The 25,776-nt window shown below is 40.4% G+C and overlaps 1 protein-coding gene across 4 annotated transcripts in view; it reads right to left on the bottom strand.

Annotated features, from left to right (window-relative positions):
* ankrd13b.S (ankyrin repeat domain 13B S homeolog) overlaps nucleotides 1–25,776 on the bottom strand; it is a 110,686-nt gene that overhangs the window by 17,532 nt on the left and 67,378 nt on the right. For all 4 annotated transcript variants that reach the window (XM_041583322.1, XM_041583323.1, XM_018248790.2 and 1 more), the window contains exons 2-7: nucleotides 14,486–14,621; nucleotides 7,521–7,645; nucleotides 4,892–4,937; nucleotides 3,308–3,451; nucleotides 1,846–2,035; nucleotides 102–168 (exon numbers count right to left, since the gene is read on the bottom strand). In XM_041583322.1, coding sequence (XP_041439256.1) covers nucleotides 102–168; nucleotides 1,846–2,035; nucleotides 3,308–3,451; nucleotides 4,892–4,937; nucleotides 7,521–7,645; nucleotides 14,486–14,621 — 708 coding nt within the window. The remainder of the gene's footprint in view (nucleotides 1–101; nucleotides 169–1,845; nucleotides 2,036–3,307; nucleotides 3,452–4,891; nucleotides 4,938–7,520; nucleotides 7,646–14,485; nucleotides 14,622–25,776) is intronic.

Below are 25,776 nucleotides of genomic sequence, written 5' to 3'. Positions count from 1 at the left end.
CATTAAAGAATGTAAAAATGGGATTTTATTGTTTTGCCTTTCCTTGTCCTTTAAAGGGATGATTAGTTAACTCTATTCCCATGGACCACTTTCCAACCAACCTTTGCCTCATATCCATTGACAGCTTCTGTCTTCTCACTCCTCCATCCAAGGATTCCTGATTTGTTCCTGTGCAAGGAGAGATGTGACAAAGCACCATTCCTACAACACTAGAAAGACTGCATAAATCATGGTCACATCAGGCATAAAGAAACGTTCATTTATCACTGAAAAATAATGTTGTGACATGTTCAGTAGAGCTTATAGGCATCTCTTCCAGCAGGACAAGTGGTTTATCTCATGCATGTTATGTGCAGCTGTGAGAAGGAGCAAGAACACAAAAGAACCTCAAGAAAATGTGTTTTAGTCTTTCTATGGCAACAAATTACAGACAACCTTATTCCATAGTTTATAACAAAGATAGCAAATATACAGGGTATACAGGGATACAGCTTGCCCAATACAACCCCAATATCAAGAGGGCTATTTATCAAAATCCAAATTTATCCCATTATTTTCTGAAATATACTCGGTCCAAATCCGTTATTTCACCTTATTTATCAAAATATCCCCAAAAAAATTCCAGCATGGGAAAAAACTCCAAAGAATCGTGAAAACTGTACAAAAATTCGAATTGTACAATTAGGACAAAATCTTTGAATTTTGGCAAGAAACCCAGTGCAGATCAGGATATCTTCGGGACTTCTCCCACTGAATTATAGGGGGTTATTTATTAAAATCTGAATGCCAATAAACTAGAAAAATCCGAGTTTTTTTTAACTATAAAGTCCAAATTTTTTGTGAAAAAAAAATCTAGAATTATTCATGATTTATTATACTCCTAGGATGGAAAAAGTCTTAATCCGAAAATCCAGAATCTCAGACCTGCAAAGTCAGTGGGAGAAGTCCCAAAGATTTTCTGATCTGAGCTGGGTTTTGTGCAAAAATATTTTGCACAAAAAACAAGATATTGTGTTTTTCGGGCAAAAATCCCCAAAAAAAACAACAACTTCGGGCAGAAAATCCGAAAAATTCATATGATTACAATTTTCATAATTTTTTCGCGTTTTTTCTCGCACTGGAATTTTTTCAGAAAATATACTGTATTGATAAATAAGGAGTAATAACCTGTGCAGATTTGATTGGAGATAAATTTGGATTTTAATAACCCCCATAAACAACCTCGGCAGGTCTGAGATGCTGGATTTTCAGATTCTGGCTTTTCCCATACTTGGGGTATAATAAATCACGTAAAATACGAGGTTTCTTTTTACTAAAAATACGGATTTTATAGTTAAAAAAACTCAAATTTTTCGAGTTTTTGGCATTCGGACTTTAATTAATAACCCCCTAAGTGTTCTGACTGCTAGGTAACAGAAGTGTATATTTTATATTAGTTATTTAGTAATTTTATATTAGCATCAATACATTATACACCAACTTCCCACCTTGGAACCCCAAGAGTTACTCTGGGAAAGAAAGGCTTTAGGGCAATTAGGGGTAATGAGCTTCTCACTTTTCTTCTGGGCTCCCTGAGAAATAATTCTCTTAATTCCCCACCAGGTAATACTTAGTAACTAGTGCACATAACTGAGCATAAAGAGGACTTTATATGGTCTCCTACTTCTCCCTATACTGACCACCAGGTAATGCTCAGTAACTAGTGCACATAATTGGGCATAAAGAGGACTTCATATGGTCTCCTACTTCTCCCTACACTGACCACCATGTAATGCTCAGTAACTAGTGCACATAATTGGGCATAAAGAGGACTTTATATAGTCTCCTACTTGTCCCTATACTGACCTCTCAAAGGCAATGTTCTTGGTATCCAGCTGAGTGGTCACTACGGGGGCTGTCAGTCGGCTCATGGCCTGCTCCTCGGTGGGCTGCACAGCAGCCAGGAGAACTTCATGGTCCTGGGAACCAAAGGTCAGGGTTTCAGTGAAGACCACGTGTCTGTCGTGATCAATTTCCATGACCACTGCGCTGGTGTCTGTGGGTACAGGGAACAAAGCTTTTATAACAGAGACCCACCAACTGAAATGTTACAGAATATAATACAGGTATGGGACCTGTTATCCAGAATGCTGGGGACCTGGGGTTTTCCGGATAACCGGTCTTTGGCGTTTGGCAGGACCATTGCGAATGTTAGCGACCACGTTTGCTTCTTTTTTGACTGATTACAGATCTCAAAGAACGTCTCTCAAACTTCGTAGTGTATGTGATAACATTTTGCAAACGCAAAGCGTATTTCGCAACAAAATATTTAACGAAACTCCAGAGCAGGTGTTAGCGCTGACATTTTCTTAGCGATGTGACATTGGCCAGCGAATGATTTTACATTGCAAGCAGCCCTAAACATTCGTAAAAACATTACTTTAAATAACACTTGTGAATTTTAATTACATTCCCTCTTATGTATGTTATTGAATGGCTAATTCTAAGCAACTTTCAATTTTTTCCATTATTTACCTTGTTTTCTGACTGTTTCCAGCTTTCAAATGGGGTCACTGACCCCATGTAAAAAAAATAAATGCTCTTTAAGGCTACAGATGTGTAGTTACAGCTACTTTTTCTTACTCGCCTTTCTATTCAGGCCTCTCCTATTCATTTTCCAGTCTTTTCTTCAAATCAATGTATGGTTGCTAGGGGAATTTGAACAATAGCAACCAGGTTGCTGAATTTACAAACTGGAGAGCTGCTGAATAAACAGCTGAATAAATATTAAACCACAAGAATATCACTCTCTACTTCATACTAAGGGGCATATTTATTAAGGGTCGAATTTCGAATTGAAAAAACGTCGAGATTCTAATTCAAAAAGACCAACCGAAATTAAGTCAAAGTTTTTTTTTGGTCCGAATACGAATAGGTTCGTATTCGGAATATCACATTCGATTCGAAGTTTTTCCCAAAAAGTTCACCAATTGACTCCAAATAGCTTATAGGAGGTCCCCCATAGGCTAAAACAGCAATTCGACAGGTTTTACGTGTTTTTAAAGAGACAGTACATGACAAATTTTGATATTTGAAATTTTTTTTCAAATCGAATTTGGACTATTCCCTAGTCGAAGTACACAAAAAATAGCTCGGAATTCGAATTTTTTTATTCACCTTGACCTTTGATCTGCCCCTAAAACAACCCACCAAAGTGTCCTTCTGTAAATTATTAGTAGGAAACAAGTAATTTTCGCGCCAAACTTCATCTTGAGAAAGGCCAGGGAGACATATCTGTTATAAGAATAGCTCTAAAAAATATACTAACCTTGACCCCTAAAAATGAAGCTGCGGTTGCCTCGCTGCCACGTCATGTGATCAAACCCAAGAAGCGTGGTGTCTACTCGAAGATTTTGTCCACTCTTCCACACCTTGTATGTGTCGCTGGGGCAGATTTTGGACACTAAAGGCACTAATAAAACACAACAGATTTCACAATAGGGATAATGTGCAGTTTATGTTGCCAAAAGAATTAGAGAATTAGAGAGAATTAGAGAATTAGAGAGTCTGGAGGGAAAATGAAACAAACAAAAAGACTCAAATGTGCAAAGAATTCTGTTAGATTTTGCAGATGTGATTGGGAAAATTCATTATTCCACTTAAAGGAGAAGGAAGGGTCTGAGATGCCGGATTTTCTGATTCTGACTTTTCCATCCTCTGGGTTTAATAAATCCCGAAAAATTTGTGATTTTTTAAAAGTCCGATTTTATAAAAAAAAAAATCATACGTTTTTGCATTCGGAGTTTAGTAAATAACCCCCTATGTATATTTTTGACCATTCAGTGTAAAGTCATCTCAGGAGAAGGCAGGGGGCAGCATTTCTCTGTTGGTTCGGCCGATATCACATTCATTATTCACATCCAAACTGGCGATGCCTATGGGTGCAAGTGTCACAGCACTGATTGGCCAATCACATCTAATTTCTATTAGTGTCAGTCAGATTAAAAACATACCATTGTCTGGAGTGTGTGCAAAGAATTAGGCTCAGGCATTCGAGCACTTACTGACCCCTCTCAAGTGCAATTTTCCGCATTCATATTTACATTTTTATTCTTCTTCTTTCACCCAGATGTCAAAAGAGATTTTGGGTTTGGGGGATTGTACATACCTGATACAAACAATCACATGTAAGTGGCATGTGCAGGTGTAAATGATCCAGTATAATATTAGTAGATGCAGTGAGGGCTTGAGTCTACCTCTACAGCATCAGAGGAGCCCCTTGGGACAAACACTTTGAAACAATGATTAGCGACAACAGAGATGTCCAACCAACAAACCTCCAACCCACAGTGTTCCAATCAGAGACACCAGTGGAGTCAAAGCCGGGCAAAGTATTATTGGCCCCAAGGCAAATACTATGGGGACCGGCACCCTGTTTGCTGTTTGCTGACCCAACTTGCTCAGCACATCTCAGTCCGCAAAGCAAACTCAGCCACCACCTGACCTGTATCAACTGCACTTGCCTTGTCTGCATTCCACCAACCCTGGCTCTTCTGAGAGTTGTAGTTTAATAACAGCTGGAAAGGGGCAAGTAGAGCTTTTCTTTTTTATGTACTTAAAACCACTTAGATAGGGACTCAAAATTAGGGATGCACCGAATCCAGGATTCGGTTTGAGATTCGGCCAGGATTCGAATTCGGGGCGAATCCTTCTGCCCGGCTGAACCGAATCCGAATTTGCATATGCAAATTTGCATATTCATGAAGGATTCAGGGTTTCAACCGAATCCAAAATAGTGGATTTGGTGCATCCCTACCCAAAATGTCTTGCCAAGGGCCCAGCTCCAACCCTGGAACTGTGTGAAATGTGTAATGTTCAATGTGGGTTTTTTATTCCATGTCTGGCTACTTACCCCAGCTGGTAAACTCCCATTTCATTTCCACGTAAAAGTCCGGGGCCTGAATAAAAGAGATGAAAAATGCTCTATAAACAGTTATATATATTATAGACAGATAGCTTTTAGTAGAAATTCTGGGTGTCTTTAGAGAAGGCAAAGAACATGCAATCGAAGGGTAATATCATATTAGAAATAAAGAAGGATTGGCATTAACATAGCATGGGTTGGCCAGGATCTTCCACCTCAGGTGTCCAAATAAACCTCTCCTTACCTACCAGCTGTCCCTAGTTACTGTCTTCAAAAGGCTTCAGGTGGATTGGGGCATGTCTAGTACAACTACTGATGGCTGGGTAGATTGGGAAAGTGACCTACCAGGGCACAATTTACCAAGAGGCCCTGACAGGGAGGTGACAATTTGGGTTTGTACCCTCTAATAATAAAATAAAAGTAGAATCCCTCTACCCCCCCCCCACTCTCACATATAAAGGGGGAAGCGGGAATTAGTCTCTAAGTGGGGGAAAGAGCAGAACCTGAGAATAGTAGAAGAACTGAGGAATGGTTGGCATTAGAGATTGTTTCTAATAATACTAATCTGGTGACAGCAGCAAATCAAGAGGGTGCTGTGTAGTGCTGGGCGAATTTCTCCCGTTTCGCTTCGCCGAAAAATTTGCAAATTTCCCACAAAATTCTCAAAATTCATGAAATTTGTGAAAAATTCGCTGGAAAATCGTGAAATCTGAAAGTTTAACGAAAAAGTTGTGAAATTCGGACATTTTCTCACGAAAAAATCGTGAAAATCTGATGTCCAAAAATTTTTGACGAAATGCGGAAATTCACTGCAAAAAGATATTAAACCTTAATACACTGTATCTATATTTGTTAGAAATACTATTAACTAAAAGCTTTTCGGCGTGTAGAGCTTTCCCATGAAATACTGTACAACAGCCTAGTTCAGTCCAGTTCTGGGTGTACGGGAAAGTAAAGTAACAGCAGCTGCAAAGTGTGCTCCATTTCTAGTTACCCATAGCAAACATACAGCTAACCAGTAAATTAGGGATTCATGGGTTGGCCAAAAACTTGAAGTACACATGGATTCACCAGCAGTCGTGGGCCAAACCAAGAACTATCTGAATAGATACAAGGGGTAGTGGATCCAAACATGCCAAACCAACCACTCAAAGGGTAGGTGCACGTGCACTACCCTTTCAATGATGGATTTGGGCTAGGTCATAAAATTGGCTACTACTGTATGACCTGGTTCAAACTCTAAGAGTAAGTGCACGTGCAAACTAGTCACTTAATGGGCTCCTGATGAAACTGAACATTGCGTGTTTACATGTCAAGTTCAGCTCCATTGGTGTAGGGATTTATGTGAACGGTCAACAATCTCTGTATAATATAGCAGAATAATACCGTATATACTCGAGTTTAAGCCGTCCCGAGTATAAGCCGAGGTACCTAATTTTACCTCCAAAAACTGGGAAAGCTTATTGACTCGAGTATAAGCCTAGGGTGAGAAATGCAGCAGCTTCTGGTAAGTTTCAATCAAAAAATTGAGGATTTCTGCTCCCATTGGAGGTGCTGGAGTCTCGTTTTTGGATGCCGGTGACCATTCTTGGATACCGGCAAATATTCTTGGAGACTATTCTTGGACGCCAGCGACTATTCTTGGACGCCGGCGACTATTCTTAGACGCCGGCGACTATTCTTAGGTGACCGTTTTTGACCCGAGTATAAGCCGAGGTAGAGTTTTTCAGCATATTTTAGGGGCTGAAAAACTCGGCTTATACTCGAGTATATACGGTAATCTGCTTTGTTCTGAAGCATCAAGAAAGGTAATGTTTATCAGTACAGTTTCCTGCATAAAAATGTCATACTCTGAAAACAAAACCCATTTGGGGGTTTTCTTTTCTGTGCAGTTTCCCGTTGGAAAGAAACAATAAGAAAGCAACAGAAATGCACATAGGTTTGTCTCCTAAAGCTTTACAAGGGTAACAAAAATAAAAAGCCTGCTAAATATAACTGCCAATATCGTATAATAATTGTATTTACACCTCTGCAGCACAGAGCACAACTGTTTATTCTCAGAAAAGCTGCAGTGATTGTGCTCAACAGTCGATCTATATTATATTCATTTAAGTAAAAGCTGCCCTGCGGGACTGACATTGAATCCCTGCACAGATGAGATGCAGTGAAAACAGTGTAGGAGAAATCTCCCTTTTGCTATTATCTGTGTAAGCCTAAAACTAGGAGCATGCATTCAGCTCTACAGTCAACCAGGTATCAATGTGACCATTCATGGTACATATGTGGTGCTACGATCATGGTGCAAATGGTTTCAATCTAAAACTGCAACATTTTGGGGTTTTTTGCAACATTTTGCAGATATCGGCCTCTATTTTCACTATGATTGTTCATGAAAATGTTCATCAGAATCCATCAAGTTTGAATGTGATAAGACAAGAGGGCAGAATCCAAATGGACTGGAGGAAGGACAACTTCCCAAAATGCTGTTTGTAGAAACCAGAGGAAACTGTGAATTTAGATTTAAGAAAGGGATGATAACCAGGGTGTAATATACTTGCTTTATTTAAGTAAGGAATCAATGAAACCCAAAATATTAAGAATTCATGAAATATGTTACCTTCCGAAGTTTCTCCAGAAGAATGGGAATTCCTGCCAGCCGCTTGATGGTCCTCTGGTAATCACGATACCTTAATACCAATCGCACCAATTCCAGGTCCCGTGTGCTGACGGCCTCCTGAAGCACTGGGGGGGGGGGCAACAGAAAAATTGCATCAAGCTGTGATGTCCAATGTCCAAAGCATTAGTTTATATAAGCTCTCCAGTCTACAAAAAACAATATCTGATTATAAGCTCTCCAGTCTACAAAAACAATATCTGATTTCTGTTCTCTGGTCAATTGAGCACTGAATTTCTAAGCTGTAAATAACATCAACTATAAGACTTTAACATTGAAAACTAAGGTATCTGTAAAACAATACTGTAGGGTACTCGTGGATCTTTGGGCAATACTGTAATATAGATCTATAAACGTCATTTAAATGCACAGTAGAAGGGAAGCTAAAGGAAATACTCTGAACACTGAAGTCAAATGCTTTACAGGATCAAGATCAATTTGTAGCGTTTGTGTGACTGGCAGACATTCAGCATGTGAGTAATTGACTCGATCCAATACAATAAACTCATTACAGTCTTTTAGAAGAAATGGGAGATGTAGCAGGGGGAAGAGAACTACAGATCTACAGGAAGCAGAGAATGGTAAAAAATAAAAAAGGAGCTGTGAGCCTATGGGATCAGTCAGTTGTAAGTCCAATTTTGTTTTCTAAGCTGGTGGGAGACTGGTAACATTCTTGGTGTAATTAAATAAGCTGTTATTGCTAATTTTGTGGCACCAAATTCAGGGCCGGTCCTAGCAAATGTGGGGCCCAATTGGGACCATTTTGGTAGGGGCACCAGACGAAGTGTTGCTGTCTACTGACACTCCAAGTATATAGGAAAATAGGGGCATACAGGACCGAGATAGAAAGGAAATAGGGGCACACAGTGGAAGAGAGAGGAAATAGGGGCACACAGTGGAAGAGAGAGGAAACAGGGACACATGGTGCACAAAAGATTGAGAGCAAATAGGGCTCAAAGGAACAGGAAAGAGGGAGTAAATAGGGGCACATAGGGCAAGAGTGAGAGAGAGAGGGGAAATAAGGGCACACAGGGGAAGAGAGTGAAAGGGAGAGGAAATAGGGGCACACAGGGTAAGGGAGAAAGGAAGGAATAGGGGCACACAGGGTAAGAGAGGGAGGAGAAAAAGGAAGAAATAGAGGCACACAAGAAAAAAGAGAGAGAGGGAGGAAATAGGGACACAAGAAAGAGGAAGGAAATAGGGAAATGAGAGAGAGAGGAAGGAAATATGAGAGGTTAGGGTGGACTTGGACCTGTTGGGGGCGGGCTGGACCTACGAATTTGGGAGCCGGCTGGGCAGTGTTATGTCCTGGGGGCATTCTTGTCCGTGCTCCCCCTGGTGCGGGGCCCCCAGAGTAACGGGGCCCTATTGGGCCCAATTGGTCAAATAGGCCTAAGGCCTGGCCCTGACCATATTAATTGTGGGAGCCTGGGTGGTGGGCTCTGCCAACAAGTAAAATGGGGGCCCAATGAAAATAAAAATACCCCTGACATGCACGGCCACACCACTGATCCACCCCAGCCACTACCCAATTAACTCCAAACACAACTCATACAAACCCTGCCATTGCTGCACCACTGGAACCTTTTTGGGACCCAAGAATCACACTTTTCCTTCTGAGAACCCCCTTTGCCACGGGGCCCATTACTACAATCCCCCATGTATTCCCTTGATGGTGATTCTATCCAGATATAGATAACTGTCTTTATCTCTTTCTTTCACGTAACTAAAACACCCCCTGACCTCTCCAGGGAGCAATGCAGCGATGGAAAGGAGTTATTCGGACAAAAGAGAGTAGATCTAGAATCCCTGACATAAAGAAAAGGGGGACTATGATTATTATGCAGAAATGCGTTCGAGAAAGCCACTGAGTTCCAGGCAAGCAGTGTAATAAATGAATACACAAAGCTCCGATTAGTGGTCAAAGCTGCACTCCTATTCCTAGTATTACACATGCTAAAATATGCAGTCTTTCATAATATATAGATTTTAAATGAATATTTAACCGTACAAAAAGAACATACTCTGTTCTTCAGCTGACGTTGTTTATGCTAACTTCCCAGTATGCGCGCTGTTAGCTACAAAACATATAAAATAAGGATAGAAACATATAAATAAGGAATATGGGCCATGCTGTGCTGCTGTGTGATGGCCGCAATCAAGACTGAACTTACTGAGTTCCACTGGTGCCCCAGACACACACATGCAGTGTCGGACTGGACCACCGGGATACCAGGAAAACTCCCGGTGGGCCCAGGTGTCAGTGGGCCTCTTGCTTCTAATCTTTTGACCTATTTCATAGTCATTCCATATTTCTTTATGGGAACAAAGAGGCTAAATAATGGAAGAATAGAGAATAGTATGTAGAGAAAAGAGACTAGGAGAATAAAGAGATTGAGTGAGGAGAGGAGGTATAGTAGTTTGGAAAGTGGGCCCTCAACCTAAGGTTTTCTGGTGGGCCTCTGGTATCTCAGTCCGACACTGCACACATGTCTAGTACCTGCAGGCTGGGGGTTAGGAGAAGAAGTGTTCTACAGGACTTGGAATCAAATAAAGGCCCTGCTAAGCAGAATAGGAATGAACTGCAATTTTTGTTCAAAGTTAATGGAGGGATAACCGGGAGTACAACATACTGGGGGGATGAAATAATCCCAATTGCCGAGTGTGTCATTATCCTTAGGGCAGAAGCACACAGGGCACTTTGTCTTCTTGCAACAAAACACCCCAAAATGCCCTTTGATTAAAGGGATACTGTCATGGGTAAAAAAAAAATTTTTCAAAACGAATCAGTTAATAGTGCTGCTCCAGCAGAATTCTACACTGAAATCCATTTCTCAAAAGAGCAAACAGATTTTTTTATATTCAATTTTGAAATCTGACATGGGGCTAGACATATTGTCAATTTCCCAGCTGCCCCAAGTCATGTGACTTGTGCTCTGATAAACTTCAATCACTCTTTACTGCTGTTCTGCAAGTTGGAGTGATATCACCCCCCCTCCCTTTTCCCCCCAGCAGCCAAACAAAAGAACAATGGGAAGGTAACCAGATAACAGCTCCCTAACACAAGATAACAGCTGCCTGGTAGATCTAAGAACAACACCGAATAGTAAAATCCAGGTCCCACTGAGACACATTCAGTTACATTGAGAAGGAAAAACAGCAGCCTGCCAGAAAGCATTTCTCTCCTAAAGTGCAGGCACAAGTCACATGACCAGGGGCACCTGGGAAATAGACAATATGTCTAGCCCCATGTCAGATTTCAAAATTGAATATAAAAAAATCTGTTTGCTCTTTTGAGAAATGGATTTCAGTGCCGATTTCTGCTGGAGAAGCACTATTAACTGATTCATTTTGGAAAAAAATTTTTTCCCCATGACAGTATCCCTTTAAGTCAACCAAACCACAAAACCATGTAAAAATGCTTCGACCTCCTAGAATGCTAGCTATCTTTAGAACAGCCTTTACAACATACCCGAAAACCCTTTACAGGATTTATTAGTAGAGTATTAAAGTTTATAAAGCTTATAAAACTGTCCAAAGCAATGAAAGGCATATTGTTTTTAGTGACAGTATCGCTTTAAGCCCCTGTTGACTTTGGGAAGTGGCACAGCACATGAGTAATTAAAAGAAAACATATTTTCCTAGGGGTTTTTTGGTTCCAATAATGTGCAAATGAAGTCATATTCTCCCTGAAAGCCTGTGACAAGAGCAGCTCTAGGAAACACTTCTCGTGTATGTGTCGCTGCACTGGGAATAACAACTGGGAATAAAGAACAGACCTGTCTATTCTGTGCCATTTCTCAATTCGGTTATTGTGCTGGTGAGATAGTGTGGCTGTTCGCACATTAATAATCGCAGTGTTATTGCTTGCTATCCAATATGTTCTTTGCCCCCCATCCAATTTTAAAATAAATACCCAAGAGGCTCCAGCCTTACAGTTTAACAAGTGCTGCTCTGCTGCCAATAGTGTGACTGTGCAACACTTTACTCAATACAATTCCTAATAAGTGTTTGTGTCTTTTATCAATAGGCTGCATTTTAGTGCCTGCGATCCCAAACGTTGGGCATTATGGCTTTCACAGCTTTTCTAACAGGATAAAAGAAAAACATTGAAATCTGATATAGAATTTACTGGGCATGGCTTTCTCACCTGCTCACCTTATTATAAAGTAAAAATATCATTATGTTATTCCAGGGGTATAGTTGCTATGGAGGCACTCAATGCCCTCACTTCATCTTAAACATTGACTTTGTGTTTGAAGTGCAATAACATTTAATTAATAAACCCATTCAATATGCTCTGTATTCATATACATAACTAAGTTAATGGCCGTACAGTAAAATCATTGTTGGGCCCCCTTATCTTTAGGAATAAGACATTTTCATCAAACTTGTTCTGAAATATTCTGTATCACTTGGCCTCCTACACCTCCTGACAACCGACAGTAGTCACAAAGTCTGCTTTCCCTGTAATGAAGCCTCTGTATGTACAGGTATAGTAATTAGATCAGGCCATACCTTGTTTTACAGCAAGTTTTATGTCATGTCTGAGCCAACAACAAAGTGAGCTTGGCTATTTTTTACAGCCTGAAACAGTGACTTCAAGGGAAATTCCATCTCTTAAAGGGATACTGTAAGGGGAAAAAAATTTTTTTTCAAAATGAATCAGTTAATAGTGTTGCTCCAGCAGAATTCTGCACTGAAATCCATTTCTCAAAAGAGCAAACAGATTTTTTTATTTTTAATTTTGAAATCTGACATGGGGCTAGACATATTGTCAATTTCCCAGCTGCCCCAAGTCATGTGACTTGTGCTCTGATAAACTTCAATCACTCTTTACTGCTGTACTGCAAGTTGGACTGATATCACCCCCTCCCTTCCCCTCCAGCAGCCTAACAAAAGAACAATGGGAAGGTAACCAGATAGCAGCTCCCTAACACAAGATAACAGCTGCCTGGTAGATCTAAGAACAGCACTCAATAGTAAAATCCAGGTCCCACTGAGACACATTCAGTTACATTGAGAAGGAAAAACAGCAGCCTGCCAGAAAGCATTTCTTTCCTAACATGCAGGCACAAGTCACATGACCAGGGGCAGCTGGGAAATTGACAAAATGTCTAGCCCCATGTCAGATTTCAAAATTGAATGTAAAAAAATCTGTTTGCTCTTTTGAGAAATGGATTTCAGTGCAGAATTCTGCTGGAGCAGCACTATTAACTGATTCATTTTGAAAAAATTTTTTTTCCCCATGACAGTATCCCTTTAATAGTTTCTTAATATGTAAAAAAAATAGTGGTTAATGTACCCATACGGGGGTTATTTAAAGTTTAAGTTTTTTTAGTATAAAATCGGATTTTTTAGAGGAAAAAAAACCTTGATTTATTATACCCCGAGGATGGAGGATAAAGTCCGAATCCGAAAATCCGGCATCTCAGACCTACTGAGGTTGTATATAAGTCAATGGGAGAGGTCCTTATCCTATTTGGAAGTTTCTGTGGTCTGTGCTGGAATTAGCCTGAAAATTAGACTATTTCTGAAAAAATTTAGGCTTTTTGGGAAAAAGCCAAAAAAAAAAATCATACAATTTGGTACATTTCCAATTTTTCCGTGTTTGTCCCCGAATAAATAAGGTCCAATCATGTATTCTAGTTTGGTCGAACTTAAAATAATTAGAAGAATTTGGATTTTTATAAATAAGGCCTTCATGTATTGCTCTTAGTGGCTCTAACAGAGCAGCGTTTTTAGCTGCGCTCCCCTGCGTTCCGGTTTCATGCGTTCCAGCGCAGGAGTAGACACACTGAATTATTGTCAATGGGGCTGTACTAACACAGACTCATGTAAGCGCCGAACACAGGAAAAATGCAACATGCTGCGTCCCAACCTGCGTTCGGCATTAAGATGCGTCTGTGTGAGTACAGCCCCATTGACAATAATTCAGTGCGTCTACTCCTGCGCTGGAACGCATGAAACTGGAACGCAGGGGAGCGCAGCTAAAAACGCTCGTCTGTAGGAGCCCTAAAAGGGCTTGTAAGCCCAGCCCCAGGCAAAGTTCTGCCTACATATATAACAGGTGCTCGTTATGAGAAGAGATTTTTGAAATACCACCAGGTATTTTCAAACAACAATAAAGCATCATCGGCAACAACAATAACAACAACAATAAAGCATCATTGGAAAACATGTTTTTTTCAAAACACATAATAGTGTTAGTTAATAGTGCTGCTCCGGCAGAATTCTGCACTGAAATCCATTTCTCAAAAGAGCAAACAGATTTTTTTATATTCAATTTTGAAATCTGACATGGGGCTAGACATTTTGTCAATTTCCCAGCTGCCCATGGTCATGTGACTTGTGCCTGCTCTTTAGGAGAGAAATGCTTTCTGGCAGGCAGCTGTTTTTCCTTCTCAATGTAACTGAATGTGTCTCAGTGGGACATGGGTTTTACTATTGAGTGTTGTTCTTAGATCTACCAGGCAGCTGTTATCTTGTGTTAGGGAGCCGTTATCTGGTTACCTTCCCATTGTTCTGTTGTTAGGCTGCTGGGGGGGGGGGAAAGGGGGGCGGTGATATCACTCCAACTTGCAGTACAGCAGTAAAGAGTGATTGAAGTTTATCAGAGCACAAGTCACATGACTTGGGGCAGCTGGGAAATTGACAATATGTCTAGCCCCATGTCAGATTTCAAAATTGAATATAAAAAAATCTGTTTTATCTTTTGAGAAATGGATTTCAGTGCAGAATTCTGCTGGAGCAGCACTATTAACTGATTCATTTTGAAAAAATTTTTTTCCCATGACAGTATCCCTTTTATTCTTATGCTACATAATTACCTATTGTAACACATATTGTAAGACATCTCATCAGCGGGCTAAACTATATTACAATTCTGATGAATGTCAGGCTCTCACCCGTCCAACCACTGCGGTTCTCTTTGCTGACGTCGGCGCCATGTTTTAGCAGCACTCGTGCGCATTCCAGGTGACCCAGTGTTGTAGCGAGGTGAAGAGGGGTCCGTCCCCGTGGGTCTACTTGCTCAATATGCTCCTGGGGAGAAAAAGAAGAAAAAAATGGATTTACACATATCCATGTGCCAGTCCATAGGTCTAAAGTGTTTCATCATTAATTTACTATTGGTGCAAACTTTTCAACTTTAATTACAAGGCCCCTATTTATAGGAACAGGCACCTCATTGCTGGTTTAAATGGAAGGGCAAAAAACAATGGTGTGTCTATAGTCTGCTTCCTCTATATGGCTCTTGCCCCTGAAATTTTGCAACCTATCTGCAGCAAGCAGGTGCAAGGGTGTCAAAGAGGTGGGCATACCTCCCAAATGTCCCGTTTTTCACAGGACAGTCCCGATTTTGATAGCACAACCCTCATTCCCGGATTGTTACTGAAATGTCCTGACTTTCTCTTTGATCTCCTGCACTGAAAAGCTAGAAAAAGATACAAAGTTTCTAAAACATAATTGGCTTTTAGCAGAGAGCCCAGAATACGTGGCAGGTACCTTTGTAACAATTTGAGATAAGCAAAGAAGCAAATGTAACAATTTAAGATGAGCAGGTCTTTTGGGGAAACTGTGACTTGCAGCTTAAAGGGCAATTCACCTTCATTAGCAAAACTGTAATAACACCAAAGAATGTGTTCAAACTTTCATAACCTCTCAAATTTTGTAAAATTAACATGGTAATTAGGGGGTGTGGCCACAGAAAATATAAAAAAAAATATATTTCCAAAATGTTGGGAGGTATGGGAGTGGGTAGGCTGCAGCCTCTAAAGATTTTGTGGGGGGTGCCACATAGTTATGCCACTGGCAAAAACAATATTTACCCCGGGCCTGAGCAAGAGAGGGGTCACCATGGTAGAAGTATTATACTGATTTACTGTGTATCCATATTTAGATATTTTAAATATACAGGTATGGGACCTGTTATCCAGGTTGCTCGGGACCTGGGGTTTTCTGGATAACGGATCTTTCCGTAATTTGGATCTTCATACCTTAAGTCTAGTAGAAATTCATTTAAACATGATATAAACCCAATAGGCTGGTAGTTGGGTTTAAATAGTTGGGATATCTTAGTTGGGATCAAATACAAGCGACTGTTTTATTATTACACAGAAAAAGGAAATCATTTTTAAAAATGTGAATTATTTGGATAAAATGGAGTCTATGGGAGACAGCCATTCCGTAGTTCGGAGCTTTCTGGATATCGGGTTTCCGGATAAGGGATCCTATACCTGTATATGTTAGGGAAATGTAGTAGATATGTTCTTCTATTACCTTCAGCTGGTTAAAGGACAGCACAACGCAGCGAGATCAGCAACTTTTTGCTTGGCAGCCTTAGGGCAAAGCCAGATGTGGCGTTTTTACGTTGCTTTCTTAAAAAAGCTCCGTCGGGCGTAAATAAACTGCACTACCACTGAACTAATGGAAAACGCACTATGGCAATTATCACAGGGCGCTTGCAAGCCGAAATCTACCACTGGACGCCAGTATTTTTGTTTTTCAGCAGAAACGCCAATAACGTCAAGAAACGACCAAATCAATAGACTCTATGGGATCTGCAAGTTTGAAACCCCACTTTACATAAATACGCATCGTCCAAATTCTCGCGAGATAAATGGCGCATATACGTTTTTACGGCATATTAGGCTGGTGATGTATATGTTGCGTATTGACGATCATTCCTGCTCCATTTTTCATGTAAATAGCCTTTCTATTTCTAAATAGCTTTTCTATTTCCACCCAGCGGAATTATGGGGAACGAGAACAATGAGAATTGCATGTTGGGAAAAGAAACCTATGCGCTGAAAAATGCATGAAATACGCATGTTGACGGTCACATGTGGTTTCAGTGGCAACGGAACTTTTTTAAAAACGCAACGTAAAAACGCCACGTCTGGCCTTGCCCTTACCCAAACAATCCCAGTCCTTATTGCGGCAGAAATGTGCAGCGTTAGTCTCGGGGCAGAAATTAAAGTCCCTGCATCAAAGCCAAGGCAGATTTTGATCCTTCTAATGACAGATAAAAGAGCATTACTCCTTTAGGATTTAACTACTGACTATCTTTATTCAGGTACAGGGAAGGAAACCTTTTTATGTTGTGCACAACATTAAAGGGGTCCTGTCATCAGAAAACATGTTTTTTTCAAAATGAATCAGTTAATAGTGCTGATCCAGCAGAATTCTGCACTGAAATCCAATTCTCAAAAGAGCAAACAGATTTTTTTATATTCAATTTTGAAATCTGACATGGGGCTAGACATATTGTCAATTTCCCAGCTGCCCCTGGTCATGTGACTTGTGCCTGCACTTTAGGAGAGAAATGCTTTCTGGTAGGCTGCTGGTTTTCCTTCTCAATGTAACTGAATGTGTCTCAGTGGGACCTGGATTTTACTATTGAGTGTTGTTCTTATATCTACCAGGCAGCTGTTATCTTGTGTTAGGGAGCTGCTATCTGGTTACCTTCCCATTGTTCTTTTGTTTGGCTGCTGGGGGGGGAAAGGGAGGGGGTGATATCACTTGCAGTACTGCAGTAAAGAGTGATTGAAGTTTATCAGAGCACGAGTCACATGACTTGGGGCAGCTGGGAAATTGACAATATGTCTAGCCCCATGTCAGATTTCAAAATTGAATATAAAAAAATCTGTTTGCTCTTTTGAGAAATGGATTTCAGTGCAGAATTCTGCTGGAGCAGCACTATTAAATGATGCGTTTTGAAAAAAACATGTTTTCCCATGACAGTATCCCTTTAAATCTAAAAATGATCTTTGGTTGCAATGAAATCATTGAGCCCCCTGGAAAAAATGACCTTTTCCCAACTGAATCACCTTCATAATGTACAGGGCACAGATAGCATGACGTTGTCATTGTTGCTTTTCCCCAATCTCCAGCTTTGCAAGCAGACACAAAGATGGGAGGAACGAGTAGCAGGAATAAAGTGCCGCAGCTCATCCATCCCTTATTTCTGTGCAATAGAATCCAGACGGAACATGTCTCCTGTGGTCTTTGCATCCCCCCCCTCTTTTTCTCTCGTCTCCTGTAAAGACCACTTCCATAGAATGGAAAGGAGGTTAATTTCTCATTAGATGCGCTGAGCATCCAGGCATGAACAGAACAAGGTCCCACTGAAATGGGAAGAATGGAGGATGCATTGCACATACTGACGTGCTTTCTGTTTTACCGTGCACTCTCGCTGGCACAGAAAAAGAACCAACCAAGTTAATATAACAACCGAACCTCAATACTCCTCTCTGATTTCCTCCTTTGAAATTGTAAAATTCAGATTACTTTCTGGAATAATACCTTTTCCTTCCAGTGCGATGCCACTAGTGATGGGCGAATACATTTTCCATGACCGAATTCACGGCAAATTTTACAGTCAAAGAATAAATTTGCGAAACTATCAAGAAAATGTGCCGGTGAAAAATCCGCCGCGTCAGTCACGCGCATAAAAATTGTCACGCATAAAAATGATTTGGACGCTCATTGACTTTAATGCATTTGTACAAAATAGGCGCGCATATAAAAATTTCGTGGGCGTTGGACGCCCATTGACTTAAATGCATTTCGGCATTTTTTGCCGTTTCACAAATTTTTCGGCAAAGAGAAACGGGACAAATTCGCCCATCACTAGATGCCACCTCTTCTTAACTACATCTCCCAGAATCCAAAGTCAGACAGACCATATTAGACAATATTAGAAAGACCCTCAAACTATATTAATGCTCCAAAATATTTGAAGAGTCTAAGCTGTATTTTGTATAATGTAACACTAAGGGGGTGAATGGGAAGAAGTGACAATCTTAGTGGATGATACACCTGTGTCTCGTACACACAAGAGGATTATGGCTAAGGTTGTGCTCAGATGATGGAGACTCTAGGGACCGACCATGAAGGACAGACGGGAGAACATGTTATTTCCTCTTCATTATTCCCCAATTGCTTCTGAAAACTCCACCTGCTTTCCTTCCAAAGGAAACACATACCCAGTTATAAGTAGCTTTTATCTTCCTTTTATTGTCCCTTCATCCCTGTGCTCCTTGGCTGTCATTCAGCGCTAAGGAAGAATTTCAGTCTTTTTTAGTGAGGAATAAATTGAGCCATGAGACAAGAAATGGTCAGTGAGTCTCCTAGAAGACAGAGAAGAGACCACACAGTCAGTACGAGGGCAGAGATTTTTGTTATAGGAAAGGGGTAGAGGTTAAAGGAACAGCAACAAGAAATTGTTTTAAAGTAATAAAAATATAATGCAGCGTTGCCCTGCACTGGTAAAAGTGTGTTTGCTTTAGAAACACTACTATAGTTTATATACTGTAAATAAGTTGTCATGGGATGGCAGCCATTCAATGGAGAAAAGGCTCAGGTTTTTACAGCAGATATCAGATAAGCTCTGTAACCTGTACCATATAGACTTTTTTCAATGTCCACCATTGCTACACAGTATATATATATATATATAAACTATAGTAGTACTTATCTGTTATCTACTGTGTATCCTGTGGTTGAATGGCTGCCCCCGTGGCTACACAGCAGCTTGTTTATATAAACTATAGTAGTACTTATCTGTTATCTACTGTGTATCCTGTGCTTGAATGGCTGCCCCCATGGCTACACAGCAGCTTGTTTATATAAACTATAGTAGTACTTATCTGTTATCTACTGTGTATCCTGTGCTTGAATGGCTGCCCCCATGGCTACACAGCAGCTTGTTTATATAAACTATAGTAGTACTTATCTGTTATCTACTGTGTATCTTGTGCTTGAATGGCTGCCCCCATGGCTACACAGCAGCTTGTTTATATAAACTATAGTAGTACTTATCTGTTATCTACTGCGTATCCTGTGCTTGAATGGCTGCCCCCATGGCTACACAGCAGCTTGTTTATATAAACTATAGTAGTACTTATCTGTTATCTACTGTGTATCCTGTGCTTGAATGGCTGCCCCCATGGCTACACAGCAGCTTGTTTATATAAACTATAGTAGTACTTATCTGTTATCTACTGTGTATCCTGTGCTTGAATGGCTGCCCCCATGGCTACACAGTAGCTTGTTTATATAAACTATAGTAGTACTTATCTGTTATCTACTGTGTATCCTGTGCTTGAATGGCTGCCCCCATGGCTACACAGCAGCTGGTTTATATAAACTATAGTAGTACTTATCTGTTATCTACTGTGTATCCTGTGCTTGAATGGCTGCCCCCATGGCTACACAGCAGCTTGTTTATATAAACTATAGTAGTACTTATCTGTTATCTACTGTGTATCCTGTGCTTGAATGGCTGCCCCCATGGCTACACAGCAGCTTGTTTATATAAACTATAGTAGTACTTATCTGTTATCTACTGTGTATCCTGTGCTTGAATGGCTGCCCCCATGGCTACACAGCAGCTTGTTTATATAAACTATAGTAGTACTTATCTGTTATCTACTGTGTATCTTGTGCTTGAATGGCTGCCCCCATGGCTACACAGCAGCTTGTTTATATAAACTATAGTAGTACTTATCTGTTATCTACTGTGTATCGTGTGCTTGAATGGCTGCCCCAATGGTTACACAGCAGCTGGTTTATATAAACTATAGTAGTACTTATCTGTTATCTACTGTGTATCCTGTGCTTGAATGGCTGCCCCCATGGCTACACAGCAGCTTGTTTATATAAACTATAGTAGTACTTATCTGTTATCTACTGTGTATCGTGTGCTTGAATGGCTGCCCCAATGGTTACACAGCAGCTGGTTTATATAAACTATAGTAGTACTTATCTGTTATCTACTGTGTATCCTGTGCTTGAATGGCTGCCCCCATGGCTACACAGCAGCTTATTTATATAAACAATGGTAGTGATTCTAAAGCAAACACAGTAGTTTTACCAGTGCAGGGTAACACTGCATTATATTTTTATTACTTTAAAACACTTTTGTTTTTTCATGTTACTGTTCCTTTAAGGTATGAAGATCCAAATTACAGAAGGATCCCTTATCTGGAAAACCCCTGGAAAACCCCAGGTCCCAAGTTCTTTCAGCATCTATCGCTGATCTCAATGCTTGTGGGTTCAGACCTGTATAGGAGCATGGCGTCAGTTAACCCCTGCATTGCTGCACAGTGGAATACACAGAAGTACTGGGTACAGAATCTTTTAGAGGTTTCACATTGACAACATCCCGAGGGAACTCTCGTCATATTGACATAACAGGCAGTTCATCTCAAAACCAAATACGCCTAAACTACTCTGCAAACATCGTGCATACGGGATTCTACACCCACCGCCTGTTGTTTTCCCCGGAAAATGACATTTAATGAGCAGCATAATCTGGGGAAAATGTATTTTATTAGCCTTAATTAGCACCTGTGGCCCTGCGTGTCCCTGGGGGGTTGTACCTGCTCAGAGTATGAAGCAATAACAATTAGGGGCCAATTCACCAAGCTCGAGTGAAGGATTCGAAGTAAAAAAACTTCGAATTTCGAGTGGTTTTTTGTGCTCCTCGACTATCGAATTGGCGTAAATTCATAGAATGATTCGAATAGATAGAACGCAAAAACGCTGCGACTATTCGCCCATTCGATAGTCAAAGTACTGTCTCTTTTAAAAATACTTCGACTGCCTACTTCGCCACCTAAAACCTACCGAATTGCTTTAAAAGCCTATGGGAAAGTCCCATCGGCTTGTTTTCCAAGTTTTTGATCGAATAAAAAGGCATTCGATCGAATGAAAATCCTTCGAGCGAATATTCGATCGAGCACCTATTTGCCTGGCGAATATTCGCCAATTCGACTATTCGCCCGAATTGCATATTCAATTCTATTCGATTCTATTCCCCAGTCGAATTTCGAGGGATTTAACCCCTCGAAATTCAACCCTTGATGAATTTGCCCCTTAGTATTTGTAGGGTGCATCTATTAAGCCTGCAATTAGACTGCGCATAGGCATTGCTGCCACTGTTCAGAGGTGAGTAGGAATAAGGTTTATTTTAATTAACCAATTAACATTGTGTATAATGAGGCTTAAGTTAGTTTATGTACAGAAAATGTTACTCATGGGGTGTGGGGAGATAGTGAAAATATATTCTGATCCCTGAGGACACATTGTTCCAAAAGGCCACCGACCCCTTACATGCTGAGTGCAAGTTGTACCCTATTGGACACCTCACAACATTGTGGAAATAGAAAGAGGGACAAAAAGATTTGGCCTGTTATCTTAAATTTTCACAATTAATGGGCGTCAGAATTGTTGCCGGCAGAAAAAATATTTTGATGCTGGCGTCAAAATTCGCATTCCGCAATTTTTTCGCAAATTTAGCAGGAAACTGGAGAAATTTGCCCATCACTAACCTCTAATATACCCATCGCAGTGACCTGTGTCTTCAAAAAGTCTGAATAAATGTTATTTTCTATGCTGAAATCCAGCTGTGTAACAGTTCTTCTCTTTCTGCATCATTTGGACGTGCGTCCAAAAATTTTTGACATCAGCGAATTATCAGACTTCCTGTTTTCAGCTTAAACCTCCAGGGCTTGGGCTTGAGCATGCTCAGTTTGCTCCTCTCTCCCTCCCTGCTGTAATCTGAGCCCAGAGCTATGAGTGAGCAGGGAGAGACTTAGGCAGGAAGTGATGTCACACCAAGCTAATATGGCAACTGCTATCCTAAACAGAGAGTTTCTAGAGCTGTTTACTCAGGTATAGTAAAACATTCTACAGAATAAATAAAGCATTCTAGCTTGCACTATTGCAGCTAATCTATTGGCAATACAATGCCTCTGTAGCTTTCCTTCTCCTTTAAAATTCAAATGCCTTACAGTCTACCCAAACTAACAGCTTGAACCTGGTTGAAAAAATGAGCCAATATCTTCTACTGATTATTGAAATAAGAGTCCAGGGAAGGAAAGATCTTAAATAATCCCAGTTCTTCACTACCCTCAGATTTTGCCGAGTAACAAAGGACAAATAAGGGCAACTTCACAGCCTGAGCCTTTACAAGTGCAGCACTTTGTCCTCACTTCTGCCGGAATGGCTGATTATTACCAAGAAAACTGAATTATGGAATTGCAGATAATGCCTGCATTTGCTCTTAGAGATGAATATGCCAAATGAAAGCAAGGTATAAGGGTAAGTAAGTGCATGTGTATTAGGAGAAGGAGCCTTTATCCAAGAGATGAACAAGATCTATGGGCAATGAATGTCTGAGTTTATAAACAATAGTGAGACACAAAATCTGGCTGAAAATAGCCCCTACAGTGTTTTAGTTATTAAACCAGGGCCCTTGATATATTTAGGGTTGTCTCCCAGTCCCCTGCCGCCCAGCCTTGTCTCAATAAAACGTCTTTCATTCTGTTTCCTACAAAGCAAAGCTGCTTCTATTCCCTCCCTTTACTTAAACAGCGGTGTTCTGAAGACATGACAAGGATTCCGCAGCTTTGGAATCGCTTCATTCAATGTGGTTCTACAACAGGAAAATAACTTCATTAAAGGCACTGTCAACCCAAAATTACACTTGTGCCTCATGAAAGAAAATGTAAAGGGCATGTAAAGGCAAAAAAATAAAATCCCTTTTTTACTTTCTTTAATAAAAAAAAGAAACCTTACCTATCTCCAATATACTTCATTTGAAAAATATGTACCGTTTTTATAAGAAACCTGACTGTATGCAGTGACATTCTCCCTTCATTTACTGCTGTGGATAGGAATTGTCAGACGGTCCCTAACTGCTCTGGAGTCGTTTGGTGTACTTTTGAAAAAAAAAATAATGTAATTCTTTTTTGGTGAAAAACTCGAATTGAATTTGATCCTATGCATACGCTTTTAAAAATTTTGATTTTTTTAAACGAATTTCAATTGGTCGTTTTTTGCTTCCAATAAGGATTAAAGGGGTAGTTCACCTTTAAATTAACTGTTAGTATGATATAGAGAAGCATATTCCGAGACAATTTGCAATTGGTTTTCATTTTTTATTTTTTAAGGTTTTTGACTTTTTTAGCTTTTTATTCAGCAGCTCGTCAGTTTGCAATTTCAGCAGCCTGGTTGCAACCATGCATTGCTATGAATAAAAGACTGGAATATGACTAGGCCTAAACAGAAAGATGAGTAATAAAAAGTAAAAATAACAATACATTTGTAGTCTTACAGAGCATTTGTTTTTAGATGGGGTCAGCGACCCCCATTCGAAAGCTGTTAGACTTTAATTGAAAAAAACTATACATAATAAATAATGAAGACCAATTGAAAACTTGCTTAGAATTGGTCATTCTTTAACACACTAAGGGGCAGATTGATCAAAGGTTGAAGTGAAAATTCAAATGAAAAAAATTTGAATTTCGAGCTAATTTTTGTGTACTTCAACTAGGGAATAGTCGAAATTCGATTTGAATTTGAAAAAAATTTGAAAATTCAAATATTAAAATTTATCATGTACTGTCTCTTTAAAAATTCGACTTCAACCATTCGCCATTTATAACTGCCGAATTGCTGTTTTAGCCTATGGGGGACCTCCTAGAAGCTATCTGGAGTCAATTGGTGGACTTTTGGAAAAACTTCGAATTGAATTCGATCGAATGCGCTATTACTTCGATTCGTATGATTCAAATTCGATCAAAAATGGACCTATTTACCCCAAAAAAACATTGATAAATTTCGATTTTCAAACTCGATTCGAGTTTTTTCTGAGCAAATAACTCGAATGTCAGGACGGCTGCAAACAACTCCAAATTGATCCCAGGACTAGGGATGTCGCGGACTGTTCGCCCGCGAACTAATTCGCGCGAACATCGACCGTTCGCGTCCGCCGAATGTTCGCGAATGTCGCGCGACGTTCGCCAATTTGGGTTCGCCTTAGCTGGCGCTTATTTTTGCCCTCTCACCCCAGAGCAGCAGCTACATGGCAGCCAATCAGGAAGCTCTCCCTCCTGGACCACCCCCACACCCCCTGGACCACTCCCCTTCCATATATAAACTGAAGCCCTGCAGCGTTTTTTCATTCTGCCTGTGTGTGCTTGGAAGAGCTAGTGTAGGGAGAGAGCTGTTAGTGATTTGAGGGACAGTTGATAGTAACTTTGCTGGCTAGTAATCTACTTGATACTGCTCTGTATTGTAGGGACAGAACTCTGCAGGGATTTGAGGGACAGTGAGTTTAGGTTAGGTAGCTTTGCTGGCTAGTAATCTACCTTCTACTGCAGTGCTCTGTATGTAGCTGCTGTGGGCACTGCTTCTGATCTCATCTGCTGACTGCTGTAATAACCCAATAGTCCTTGTAAGGACTGCTTTTATTTTCTTTTTTGTTTTTTTTACTTTGCTACTATAAGAGCCCAGTGCTATTAGTCTAGCTGTGTTGGGGAGTGGGACTGGTGTGCTGCTCCTCCTAGTAGTTCACCACTACCAGCACCAACCAGAGTCAAAATTGTTACAAAGTATCTTATTTGCACCTGTTAGCTGTTCTGAGCTCTCTGCCAAAAGCCAATTAAGTTAGAAACTGGTTTTTTTCTGGCTGTTCAGTGCAGAGAAAAGAGGGACTTTCCAGTACAAAAGAGGGACAGGGGGTTGAGTGGTCAAAAGAGGGACAGTTGGGAGGTATGCAAGTGCCACCTAGCTGTGTGAGCTTTTTCACATTCTGTCTAAATAACAATAATAATTCCGTGTCCGTAAACATCACCTGAGTGATGTTTTTACAGCATCAATAATATATTCCGTATCCACTACTGTATACGTTGCCCTTGCAGGCATTGTTTGCCCAGTTTTTAACCAAGTGCCACCTAGCTGTGTGAGCTTTTTCACATTCTGTCTAAATAACAATAATAATTCCGTGTCCGTAAACATCACCTGAGTGATGTTTTTACAGCATCAATAATATATTCCGTATCCACTACTGTATACGTTGCCCTTGCAGGCATTGTTTGCCCAGTTTTTAACCAAGTGCCACCTAGCTGTGTGAGCTTTTTCACATTCCGTGTCCAGAAACATCACCTGAGTGACGTAGTGTGATTTCTGCCCTTTACAGCACAAAACGCAGCGCTGTGTCAACAATGTATTTTTCAGATACATTTTTGCCCTTGATCCCCCTCTGGCATGCCACTGTCCAGGTCGTTGCACCCTTTAAACAACTTTAAAATCATTTTTCTGGCCAGAAATGTCTTTTCTAGCTTTTAAAATTCGCCTTCCCATTGAAGTCTATGGGGTTCGCGACGTTCGCGAACCGTTCGCATTTTTG

Source organism: Xenopus laevis, chromosome 2S (genome assembly GCF_017654675.1).
Source record: "Xenopus laevis strain J_2021 chromosome 2S, Xenopus_laevis_v10.1, whole genome shotgun sequence".
Taxonomy (NCBI): Eukaryota; Metazoa; Chordata; class Amphibia; order Anura; family Pipidae; genus Xenopus; species Xenopus laevis.
The sequence above is the reverse complement of the archived record's forward strand: the minus strand, read 5'-3'. Positions and strand labels throughout refer to the sequence as shown.